General features: G+C 43.7%; 1 protein-coding gene across 4 annotated transcripts in view; it reads left to right on the forward strand.

Moving 5' to 3' along the window:
- The first annotated feature begins 12,789 nt into the window (after positions 1-12,789).
- MYO5A (myosin VA) overlaps positions 12,790-13,577 on the forward strand; it is a 124,121-nt gene continuing 123,333 nt past the window's right edge. For 3 of the 4 annotated variants that reach the window (XM_032953886.2, XM_032953892.2, XM_076066713.1), the window contains exon 1: positions 12,790-13,486. In XM_032953886.2, coding sequence (XP_032809777.1) covers positions 13,460-13,486 — 27 coding nt within the window. In that variant the 5' untranslated portion in view covers positions 12,790-13,459. The remainder of the gene's footprint in view (positions 13,487-13,577) is intronic. The other variant, XM_032953891.2, reaches the window with a different exon arrangement.

The following is a 13,577-nucleotide window of genomic DNA, read 5'->3' on the forward strand; positions in this document are numbered from 1 at the left end:
AACAATTGGTTGAAAATGTAACTTTTTAAGCCCATGTTTAACAGGTTTGTGGCGAGTCCACATACAGCGCGATGTGCTTTGGTCAATTCAGATTTGATGAATACTACCATGCTGTTTAGCGTTCAGTTAACGGTGTACCCGATTGTACGGTGTCCATAAGGATGCGTAACTATCCATAGGACTACCCGATTGCCAATTCGAGCTGATTTTCACAGCCCATGTTAAGAAGGTGAGCACAGAGCGTAGATCGATGAGCTCATGATTAACTTTCACGTTCGACGACTTAAAGGAGCGTGGTTAAACCGCCATAACCCTTGACCTAGCCAATGCTAATATGTAACGTATTTAGCTTGTTTTTATTCATGTATAATTTCAATTAAACCGCTGCAAAGCAGTGTTCTGCAATGAGAAATGTCGATATAATAGGTGGAGGTGCAACAGTTTTAAATTGGCATGTGTCCTGTTTAGGACCTTCATTTTGACAACTCGTACACTGGAAATCCGCCTGTACAGTGTGGCACTCCGCATAATGTGTACATTTTGACATTCCTTGCCCAGGAAATGCTGAGTGTTCACCGGTCTTTCAGGAGGTTTCTGCTTAGGAAGTTTAGCCCAGTCCACATGTTTATGATTTGGCGTCGAATAAAACTGGAGTGTCTGGAGGTAATCGACAAACTGGGGAGGAGCCACCTCCTGCCATAAATGTACTTGCAATGTACTTGCTGTGCTGCCTCCTGTGGACTGCTTGCTTCTCCATCTGTGTGGTCCACCAACTCTGCCTCCCAAGTCTCTGTATTACAGGCGTATACCACCACATTTGCCTTGCCAGTTCTGGAAGACTGTAACGTATCGGCTGTGATGTTTAGTTCCGTCTGTGTAGCACAAAGACATTAACGGATTGAAGCCGTCAGTTTAGTGTGTGTGTGCAGGCTGGCGTTGTGGGGAAAAAAAGTTAATTCTGTGTTGCCTAAATAATCCTGGGAATAATTATGGGTGCACTGAATAGGACTTGCTATCTTGCCGAATACATTATTTTATATCTGGCCCGGTTTGAATTTGAAACCAAATCCAGTTTTTATATATACACAAACAACAAACTCGCGTAACATACATTGATAAAATAATGTAGAATGTTAATGCAATGAGACGAAATATTTTAAAAACGCGTGTTTGAATGGAATTATGCAGAGAATACAGGTGTAGGGGTGACTTAGACTAATTTAGTGGTATGGTAATAAAGGCGGATTAAAATGTCAATATTTAATATGTACTTACATAATTGTATTTACATTGAGTAATCGATACCCAGATAGCGAAAATATTACCGTATACTGGCTCGATCTAAAATCAAACTATTCGGTGTACCCCGAGTGAGATGTTATATAGCAGGTGGTAAAACGACGACTTGAGCTGTCTGTTAATCATTAGTGGCCGGGTAGCTTCGTGGTTAAAACTTCGCTGTCGTTTAAATTAAACACTCGCATGCCACGCGGCGCCATTCACAAATACAAACCTTTGACAAGTAACCCAATTCACAAAATGTTACCATGAACAAATATCAATGACGCGAACTATTCCTCTACCTACATTTGCCATAGTCTCAAATGAGCTCGGTGAGAATTGTTGCAGTCAGTCTGGTACAATGGCAATCGTCTGCGTGGTCCTGCATTGTGTGATCAGTTGCTCAATGCCATATGGTTGTAAACCCCAATAAGATCATTTTTTTTTTTTAAATATCCACCTGCACTTTAGAAGAATGGGATACAGCTAAGATGTATGGAAGCCATGTTTTCCAAGTCTACATAATTTTGTATCACGTTTGAGAATATTGAATGGAATCAATCTTAAGACTGCTCTACTGGCCACACTTGAAACTTAATGAAAATTCACGTTGGTAAATATCAATTCCTTTTAACTAGTTGATAACCATTTTCGCTCATTGCAAAAGATACGAATGCCCATGTCGCTTTGAAACACTTAATTAAATTGAGTTCCTTTTAATAAGACCATGTAAGAGTCCTAAAAACCCATAAGTATCTTGTCCCATGGAGACTTGGAAAATGATTTTCCTTATGTTATTCGCCAGTAGAATTTGACACTGCCAACAGTCGACTATTCCTAGGAAACGGTGATGGAGATTATTTGTCATATCCAATCTACAAAAAATATACGATACCAGGGTCTTGTGGGAATTGAACTGATGATCCATACAATTCGGCACAGTGGCGAGAAATGCTTCCCACTAAGCCTCCCAGCCACCTATATGTTCCTGTGTATTCATGTGTGTGTGCAGCATATATTGGGACGAACACAAGCCTGGGGGATCTTTTATTATTTTTTCTTTTAAAATGTATTAACGTTTTATAGAAAGAGGATGCATCGTAGTATTTCAAAAACTATGATTTCGTTTGACTTGTCAAAGTTGTGTAGAAGTGTTGTGAATTGAAGTGGCTTCATGTTGTCACCTTTCCATAGCAAGACTCCTTTTTGTGTCTTTCTGTTGCAGACATGTTGATGTGTTGGTGTCTTTAGTAAAACAGACGCTTGTCCCAATTAGGCGTTTCCTTCCTTGCAGCTGTGGAGATGTGATGGTGTGCGCTAAGACTTGTAACGATAGTTCCTTCTGTTCGTAACATCTTGGGCTCAAGGCCTTCCCTCCCTAAGATCTCACCTGCCTTGCAATGAACATTCCAGTCTCGGCCTTGCCTTTCGCAAATGTATACATTCAAGGTGTCAAATGACTTAAGCATTGTGGCGAGACTTTATAAAACAAGAAAGAATGGGCTTTTCCATTAAGCCTGGTATCGTCAAATGATGAACAAATGAGACCGTCATAGATGATCTTAAAGACGTGATGTTTATATCAGTTGAAACAGTGGGAGTGCTGTCTATAGAGATTGGCAAAAAAAAATCGGTTTGTATAAAACCTGCAACATTAAAAGAAAGTGCTACAAGTCTGGTGCTGACATTAAATGGCTAAAGAGTTACTCGACGTTTGCCAGCCACCCTTATCACTCATTTTTGAAGTGCCTGCAATATATTGGCTTTCTTATGCCCAGTGTCACGTGCCGTTACAGTCAAATATTAAAACAAAGAGCGTGTTTGTGACGAGCATGTATGAACATCAACAAGACCCCGACAGGAGTGATGTGGCTCCAAAAGAAAAGCTCTTTCACCTTAAGCACAAACAGCTAAGAGGCAAAACGAAACATAAATGAGTGATAAGGTTTTGTAACTGATGGTTGCCAAGTCAAATTATATAGCACGAGTTAACTTTTCAATGACTGACATGGTGTGAAATAATCTCTTGATAAGTTTGACACCCTATGTTTACACACGTCTTTAGCACAATCTTATATACGTTATTGGGCAGGCAAATGTATCATTACTGTTGTACCCTTTCAATGTTGTCTCAATTCTTCATGTGTTTTTCTCATTGCAGTATATTGGTTCAAATAACTTGTTACCCATTTTAAAGCACGACGTTAGTATAATGCGTCGTGAGGAATTATAGATTGTTGACAGTAGCCACTACGCCTTGCTTATGCTATAAAGATCATTGGTCCATCATGGAATTGGTTGCTTAGGTTTTTGCTTAAAGACTGTCATATCACTGCTTGACCGTGACTAATTTGATTCTGCCTACCTTCAACAAAGTAATGACGTAAATACCTCCTTTATGTTAAACGAGAAGGGAATCAATGCAAGCAACACGTTTCATAAGCGCTCATTTCATCTTATGTTCAAAGGTAATAGTGAGTGATTCCCCACAAACTTAACATTTTTAGCTGAGAGATTTATTGTAACCGTTGGATATGCTCTTCTGTCAAACATTTTTAGAGCTTTTATTTTTAACTGTAATTGTTTATGCATTCTAGATGTCTCGTGTATTTGTGTTAGCCAGTCACCTGGACATAATGAATACACTCGTTGGAGTTTGTCAAGGAATGTCATTGAAAGAAATGTCACCCAGTGAAAATAATGTGGTCCGTCAAGGTTTTCCAAAATGCACCCTCTCATCACATCAAGAAAATTTGTAAAGTTGCCCACGCCCGCATTGGCTTAGATTGCAGGCTCTCGTTTGGAAAGAAACATAACCATAGGCAGAGAGGCTCTCGTTTAAATAGCTACAGTTTTTAAATATCCCCAGTCTTAAAAATGAGATAAGTATGCTTATTTATTAAGTGTACGAATCAGTAATGAATGTTCCTCGGTAGGTTTGTGATCTGCTTTTTTCCACCGCTTGCATATTTTTTTGGCAAAATATGGGTGTTGTGAAAATGTTGTCAAAAGATTAAAGCGAATAATTTGTTCCCCTGGGTGGTGCCAATTTCACGATTTTTTTGTACTACCTAAAGTTTCAATAGCTTTGTTTTAAATGTCTCATTCGGCAATTCCAAATGGAAATATTGTTAGATGGCAAGTTTATAATAAAATGTTGTGCTCTATATCCACGTGGGAAAAATCAGTTTGTAATCTACTGGTAGATCTACTGGTAGATTACATAGCATCCGACTAGCTTAAGTTGCAAATTAAACAGAGCTGATGGATTTAAACGCTTACCTTTAGTGACAATAGTTGGGAAATGGTGCCTCCAATCTCATTCGTAAAATTATTAACTGTCACTGCTTGAGCTTTTGAGCATTTGAATTTGCTAATCGCATTCCGTTAAAATGGGTGCACATTTGGCTTTTCGCAATGCCTGTTTTTAATTAAGACTGGCAGTTGATTTCATTGGAGTAGTAGTAGTAAAACGACCTTTATTTTGACGAGGCATTGACCAGAAGGTATAAACGAACATATGCCAGCTGCCGTGTTTCTTGAGGGAGCCACAGTGGCAGAGTAACATTTTTGAGAGAGATGCATGGATGTGGTGTGTTGTGCCTGTACAGCAGAACTGTTCTTGGCGTGTGTCCAGCATGGCTTGTAAATAAACTTTTATTACTGGGAACGCAGCAGCCTCGGCTCACTCGTAATATCCTAATAGTAAGACATTTGGCGTGAACGGAACGTCCCTATGGTATCACTGTGACTGTTGTGTTATTCTTTGCTTAGATACGTGACCAGCCAACGCCTCTTGCCTATAACATTAGTTATCCCTATAAAATTCATAAATAGATGTTACGAATTTATAATTATATTTTTGGTTCTTTCGGTAAAGTCACGTAGAAGGGAAACAATAAAATGATAAAAATATAAAACAATAAATTTCTCACGACGTTTCGACTGCAACACAAGCAATCATCATCAGGTGTGAAAACCACAGCAAGAAAATGTGAAAAAAGTGGCGGGATTTTTTTAACGTTAGCACCACGGAGAGCGATTTGGCAGTTATTCAGATGGGCGAGTCCATCTATGTTCAGGAAAAGAGGAGGGGGGAGACGAAAATAATGGATGCGGTCTGAAAGCCACCGTAAGCGTGAACAATCAATTAAGACCCGAAATGGTTTATCAAATCCAATGATTGCTAAGCCAGAATCCATCTTCTCGGTTGAAATTGTCTCTGTATATGTGGATAGCCTCATGAACGAATCTCTCATGGTAGCCAGATGGCTTGCAAAGAACCTCTGTCTTGGAGAAGTCAATGTCATGTGAGCCTACTGAATTATAACAATGATCTGCCACGGCCGAGGTGTTGGTCCTACAGATTTCGTGGTTTACGAAAATCAATCCAAGGCTCCAGCAGCATTATTCCAACTTTAAACAACACGAGTTTCATTAAATGAGAGGTCTCTTCAACAATAACACATTCTACAAAATAACCCATCGTGCTCATTTGCTGACGTTCTGATATATCTATTAGAGATGTCTGAAACAGTACTGACTGATAAATATATTTTGTGATATTTTTTAATTGACCCACAGTTTTTAAATGGACGTACTGCAACTCCAATACGTATTTTAATAGCGGGGCAATTAATCTGCAAAATGTAGCGTCACATTTTACGTACCATTTTAACGGGGACTCAGTATTTGAGTTTTTTCCAATAGTTTATTTCTCATTTTTGGATCATCTTGATGCGCATGTGTACAGCCTTTTTGCAATCCACTGTTGGATAAGGGCCTCATGCTGTGCGGGTTAATAGGGTTATTTAGCCAAAGCATCACGATGGCCAGTGCGAGTTAATGGGAGCATAGACATTGCAGTATGGTACGGTATAACAGTTATTTGTACTGCACTGGCCCGTTGGTGACAATTTTTCCCTGCAGCAGTCTACAACATCTGTTGAGTGCATGGTGAACACCGTGCCGTGTGCCCACCAGGCTCATGCCTGCTTAGCTTCCGAGATCCCACTCGACCGAACGGACGTTCCAGATGATTTGGTCATAGGCCGTGACATAATGGTCAAATAGAGCTACGTGGATTAATAAACATCAAACTTTATGAAAAACGACTTCAACATCTTGACGTGGTAAAACATTAAATGTTAGTAAGTCATGGATTTTTTAAAATAGATATTTTTACAAAATCTATTCATCGCTGTATAGGAAAGGATATGCTAAGTTTGTAACACTTTTTGATATTTGTACTCCGAATCAAATTAATCATGAGAGACATTGAACGAAAGCAATATTCACCCAGCAGTGGATTTGGCAGGACGTTGTAATATTCTTGAGCAGGTCTATATCACGCAGAGGAATCCGATTATCGCGAGCCCGCTCCCGCTGGGAATTTCCGTATTAATCCACACGGTGGCGCTAGAGTCGTTACGTGATGCAGACTTCCTGAACGTGAGCTCCATACGCCATCAAGTTCTATACAACTAAATACCAATAATTCTAGATTTGAAGCTTTCGTGACTGCAAGGATTCATACTCTTTGTTTTTTTTCAGTAAAGTCACGTAGGTAAAATGAAATAAAACAACTAAATTAAATCACGACGTTTCGGAGGCAACACAAGCTTCCGTCTTCAGGTGGAACAGCCACAGCAGAATATCTGTGTCAAGTGGACAGCTCTGAGACAACCGAGATTATATACAGGTTAAGGGGGAGCCAAGAAGGGACGTGGGTGGGGGGGGGGGGGGGCTGAGTTAAGCTGCCTTTTGTTATGCTGCAGGGGGTTCGGGGGGAGAGATGCACAAGTACATACAACCCACTGAGATCAATGGCAATGTTTGTACAGTTATAAGGCAGCTAACGTTTGACTTGATTTATAACATCTTTCCAATGGTTGCTCAATTTGAAACCATCCTCTCGGTTGAAGTTCTGTCTGTGTTTGTATATCTGGATGGCTTCATGGACAAATCTCTGGTAATAACCGGGAGGTTTGCAGATAACTTTGGTATCAGAGAAGACAATGTCATGAGAACCCGCTTTGTTAAAACAATGATCAGCCACGGCCAAAAGAATTCGTTCTGCCATGTTTCAAATCTGATTTGTGCTCGCGGATTCGGTCAGAAATATGTCGTTTCGTCTCCCCGATATAGCAGACACCGCAGGTACAACTCAATTTGTAAACACCGGGGTACTGTAAGTCTGGAATGACATCCTTTACGGATGGGATCAGATCACGGATTTTGTGTACTGTATTGAACCGGACCTGGATCTTGTGTTTGTTTAAAATTTTGGAAATCTTTTTAGTAACGCCTGCTATGTATGGTAACGTGATGATTTTGATTGGAGTATCAGGTGGTTGTTTCTGTATGGTGGGATAAACAGCTTGGCGGATGGTACGGTCAGAGTATCCGTTCATCTTGAGGGCCAGATGTACATGTTTTAATTCACTGGCCAGGTGGTGTTGGTCAGAAATGCAATGAGCCCTATGGTATAATGTTTTGATGAGAGAGTTCTTTTGAGTCGGGTGGTGGTGGGAATCAGGCTTCAAGTAGGAGTCTGTGTGTTGACTTCCTGTAAACAGAATGTCCCAAAGAGCCATCAGTCCTCTCAAACAGAACATCCAAGAATGGAAGCTTGCCATCTTTCTCCACTTCCATGGTGAATTTGATGGATGGGTGTCTGGAATTAATGTGGTCTAGGAAATGGTTCAATGCTGGGAGGCAATGTGGCCAAATGACGAAAGTGGCATCCACATATCTCTTCCATAGGGAAGGGCGAAGGGTGGATGTCTGGATGGCGTCTGATTCAAATTTCTCCATGAAAACATTGGCTATCACTGGTGACAAGGGGGAGCCCATAGGGGTACCCTCATTTTGTCTGTAGAAGGTACCATTCCAGGTAAAGGAAGTGTTGGTGAGGCAGTGCCTAACCAGCACAGGGACATCAGGGTTCAGTCCATGTTGGACCAAGTCTTCAATTATTGTTATGTTGTCAGGTACTGGGACCTTGGTAAACAGAGAGACCACATCAAAGCTGACGAGGATATCGTCAGAAGATAGTACAATACCCTTGACCATAGAAACCAATTGGGTTGAGTTAAGTACTCCTGAGGTGGTCTTGCCAGTGAAGGGAAGCAGAGTGTCCGATAAAAAAGGGCTAGTTTGTAGGTAGGAGAGTTGATTGTGGACACGATGGGTCGTAGTGGGGTACCTTCTTTATGGATCTTGGGAAGACCATAGAATCTGGGGGGTCTTGCAGCCGAGGGTTTTAGGGAGGGAAGTTTGGATGGTTCGATCAGGGAAGTCGAACTAGTGATGATCTTGTTGGTTTTTATCGTTAGGCTGTTAGTAGGATCACTTTAAATTTTTGAGTAGCTTCCATCATTGAGTAGGTCCTGGATTTTGTTGTTGCATGAGTTTTTATCCATAATGACAGTGGCATTGCCTTTGTCGGCCGAGAGAATGACAATATCATCCCTCTTTTTTAAATTCGCGAGTTCAGAGCGCTCGTTTTTTCTGATGTTGCTAATGGGTTTCTTAGCATTCTTAAGAATAGTGGCTATCTCAGCTCTCGCAATGTCTGCTTGGATGTGTCCTATGCCTTTGAGGGCTACATCGACCTGAGAGATGATATCCTCTGCTGATATATGTTTAGGGGTGACAGCAAAATTTAGTCCTTTAGTCAGTACCGTTTTCAGATTGTCCGAAATCGGGATGTTACTCTGATTAATAACGATTTTGTTAGCGTCCAGTTTTGTGATGTGTGGTCCTGGGTTCCTCTTTGATAGGAGGTTGAATTTAGCGATCAGGTTAGCCCTGCATTTGACTGACAGTGAATCAGCAGAGGCAGCAGTCATGTTGTCAACGTGGTTCCAATCAGAAGGGGACATTTTTTGTGTTAACATTAAATGAGATTGTAGGAGAGTCCTGTCCAAACTATCGAGTTCAAATCGGAGCACTCTTATTCTTTCTGAGATAAATGATAGGCTAGCCTTAAACAGAATCCGTTTTAGAGTTCGGTGAAGATACAGCAGCAGATGTGAGTGTGAAAGCGATGGGTAGTACCTTGTTGTCGCGGCATCTTTTGAGGAAGGTTAGCATCTCGATGAGCTGTGACTTCTTATCTCGTTGTCTGTTAAGCCAATGTCATGAGAACCCGCTGTGTTGAAACAATGATCAGCCACGGCCGAATAATTCGTTCTGCCATGTTTCAAATCTGATTTGTGCTCGCGGATTCGGTCAGAAATATGTCGTTTCGTCTCCCCGATATAGCAGACACCGCAGGTACAACTCAATTTGTAAACACCGTGGTACTGTAAGTCAGGAATGACATCCTTTACGGATGGGATCAGATCACTCTTCCCCCGAACCCCCTACAGCATCAACCATTGAAAAGATGTTATAAACCAAGTCAAAGTTTGGCTACCTTATAATTGTACAGCCATTTCCATTGCATTCAGTGAGTTGCGTGTACTCGTATATCTCTCCCCCCGAACCCTCTGCAGCATAACAAAAGGCGGCATAACTCAGCCCTCCCCCCCACCCACGTCCCTTCTTGGCTCCTCCCCCCCCACTAACCTGTATATAATTCCGGCAGTCTCAGAGCTGTCCACTTGACACAGATATTCTGCTGTGACTGTTCCACCTGAAGACGGAAGCTTGTGTTGCCTCCGAAACGTCGTGATTTAATTTAGTTGTTTTCTTTTATTTTACCTACGTGACTTTACCGAAAAAACTAAGAGTATAAATACCAATAGCCAGGATCAATCCACTGCTGAGTGAAGGTCATTCAAAGCCGTTGCCGTCTCTTACAGTCATGCAGCGTTTAAACCAAAAAAGTACTATTAAAAAAAATCAAACACGCTTTAATGAAATGTACCGTACTAGTAATGGAAGAACTCCACGACTCCAGGAAGTGGCTCCGAAGCTTGCCACAAAGTAAGGGACCTTGGTGATTTACAGCCAACGTCAGTTGAGCGTGGACAATTAGACCCAAGCCGAAACAAAACATATTAAAAAGAACGTTACAAAAAAATATATTTTTATGATAGAATATGGTATTGTCATCAGTATGACATAAGTATACCAAGTTTGCAGTCGATACCACATTGGGAAGTGGGTTAAAATGGAGTTACAAGATTTGAGAATACAACAACAACGACAACAACAGAATGAGTTAAATAAAAGCGTGTAATAATAAAAAAAGAGATCCATCTGTGCACACGGGCTGGGTTAAATGGCTCATCTCGCCAGTGGATGTCCTCGCGGGCGTGGTTCCCTCCTTTGGGCTGCCACTCCGTCGTTAATCTCGACCATGACCGTGGCCCCGTCATCACCAACAATGTTGTAGGTGCAGGAGGGGTCGGCAACCCGCGGCTCCGGAGCCGCATGTGGCTCTTTGAGGCGCTGCATCGCGATACTCTTTTTTGTGATGATTAAGAACCCACAGTCGCGTATTCACCACGTGCATTGCGACTCTCGATGTAGTGATGGGGGAGTTTTATTCTTAACCGAATTCGAAAGCCAACATGCCTCTTCTTCTTGCACTTTTGGTTGCCCGCCTCTGTCTTAAGAGGGAGGGGGGGGGGGCATTCATCTGCAACGGCAGAATATAAACGTTAGCTGAGTATTCTTCAGTCATTTTCAGAGGGTGGGCCACTTTCCCGATAAGACATCATCAGCGCGAGGGCCGCCACACATCTGAAACCATTGGGATTTGACAGCACGATGATGATGGGGTGCTGTCACCATTCGTGTATTGTTGCTTGGCCGCACGTCAGGGGCCGCACTGAAGGCCACCAGGGGCCATCAGTGGCCCGCGGGCCTTGCAATGAAGACCACTCGGTTACACCATTTCACGCGAATTAAATTTTTTTCACTTTTTATGCCCACAATGTTTCTGACGAATGGGCTTATTTTTGTGTGTGTGCGTGTGTGTCAATTGTGCTTATGCCCCACTGCCAACGCGACCGCAGTCGCATCGCCAACATAATTTATATGTTTCAAGGCTACGTGTTACCTTCACATCGTTTGTGTTATTGATGGCCCAGGTGACGGCCCCGGCCCGCACCTAGAACCTCCCCCACATCCCCCCCCAATCGTGGCTCCACTGCGGGTAGTACGGTCTGCTGAGCCCTGCCCCGCAAGAGTTATTCAATCTCACACGTCTCGGTAGTAGTTGGTAGCAACAGTCGGCTTTCGTGGCCAAACTTAACCATAATAAAGGGTTTTATTTATTTATTGATGGGTTAGATCGCGTAATTATAAATGTGTCGTGAAACCCGCCGCCACCACCCGACAGAGGCAATTCGTAAACGTGACAAACCTTACTCATTAGTAAACCTTACGAAAAGGCTGTCGGGTGGTGGCGGGTTTCACGACATATTTGTATTTACGCGATTCTAATCCACAAAACAACCTCTTATGGATAAGGGTTATTCAACTGAACAGCCCCCAGAACAACACTCACCTTTCAATAGCACCGCCTTTTTTTCAATTTATTTTTCAAGGTCACAATTGTTATTTACGAATGTGTTCATATTTGTATTTGTTCTTGTGCACCGGTGCCAACGCAGTACTATCACCAAATTATTGCATTTATCTTAGCCTCGCCGCGATATAATTCACGATACAATTTACACGATACGGCGATTATCGCGATATCACTTTTACCCATTACTTTGAAATTCCATTTCGCGTTTTGTTTACCGTTGGATTTTTCGTTGTTGCGCTTTTCTGTGGTTCGATTATAAGTAATATTCTCAGCTGAAATTCTACATCGGCCCGCCACATGTCCCGGCAACCCTGCAACTCGCAAAAAAAAAAACCGACAGCAGTTCCTCGAAGCCATTCACAGTGGCTCCTATTGTCTTAGGTCACAATTCAACAAACAATTTGTTTGAGCAAACGAGACCCCCACTTGACAGCAAGCGGCCAAGGCAGTGTGATAGACAAACCGTGGGCCGGATTTATGTTTTTTTTATTGGGACTCATCAGCACGGTACAGCCACCGATGCTCATTGCAAGCCTGCAAAGCCTCACTCTGGGCAAACGATATCAAAACACAACCATGGGCGGCGTCCCCCCACCTACACGCTACGGTGCCCATGAGTGTGGCCAATAGCAACAACATTGACGCCCGCGAATGTAAATAGCTGGTAATAAATCAAACAAAATCGTTTTTATTTTATTTTAAATAAATAAAGCAGGTCAGGTAGCGTTATCTGTGTAACCCGTCCATGGAATTCCCCCCCTACACCACCACCACCACCACGGGGATGGACTCGCCCGAGCAGGGGGGTGGACTCGCCCGAGCAGGGGGGTGGACTCGCCCCATCAGGGGGATGGATTTGCCCCAGCAGGGGGGTGGACTCGCTCGAGCAGGAAGGTGGACTCCCCCGAGTAAGGGGGTGGACTCCCCCGAGCAGGGGGGTGGACTCCCCCGAGCAGGGGCGTGGACTCGCCCCATCAGGGGGATGGACTCCCCCCATCAGGGGGATGGACTCGCCCCATCAGGGGGATGGATTCGCCCGAGCAGCGCTGCCCCTGAGTGGGCGGGGTCGCGGTGCAACTCCCGAACCCGGCAGTGGAGGAGTCGACGCAGCCGGCATCGTAGCAGCCTCTCCACCTTCCTCCTCCCGCTCCGCATCACCCTCGTGTCTCTCACCCCCCGCCACCCCCCTATAAGGAAGAGGTTTTTTTGTGGTGGTATACGCTTCATCGTCGTCATTTTAATCATCATCGGCGGAACAAACAAACACCAAAAAACCCCCCACAATCATCATCAGCAGCAGAAGCAAGAAGCAGGTGTCGGCGTGAAAGAACGAAAGAGAAAGACAGAACAGCATTGATGCTGCTCCATTCATTGACAGAGACGGGCAGACAGCGCGTGCGGCGAGGGTAGTTGTGGTGAGGGTCGTGCGGTGTAGCGCTGTGTAGCTTCGGTGGTGCCGCATGCACAGTTGCGGTCAGGCGGTACTGTATCGTGCGGTGCAGCGTGGGTCAGTGTGGATCAGTGTGGTTGCAGGCGAGGGTTAGGTTAGTGCGGTACAGTGTGGAATAGTGTAGCGCAGGTTAGTGTGGTGCAGGGCAGTGCAGGTGTGGTGCGGGGCAGTGCAGGTGTGGTGCGGAGCAGCGTGGTGCAGCGCCCTGCACGTGGCTGTCGCCCCATGCCCCGGTGACGATGTCCGCTACGGAGCTCTACTGCAAGGTGAGGCGGTGTCAGCTGTGTGGTGATGGGTCAGCTGTGTCAGCTGTGTGGTGATGTGTCAGCTGTGTCAGCTGTGTAACGTGTCAGCTGT

This window comes from Petromyzon marinus, chromosome 13 (genome assembly GCF_048934315.1).
Source record: "Petromyzon marinus isolate PM22_M1 ecotype Great Lakes invasive population chromosome 13, UKy_Petmar_22M1.pri1.0, whole genome shotgun sequence".
NCBI classification, from domain to species: Eukaryota; Metazoa; Chordata; class Hyperoartia; order Petromyzontiformes; family Petromyzontidae; genus Petromyzon; species Petromyzon marinus.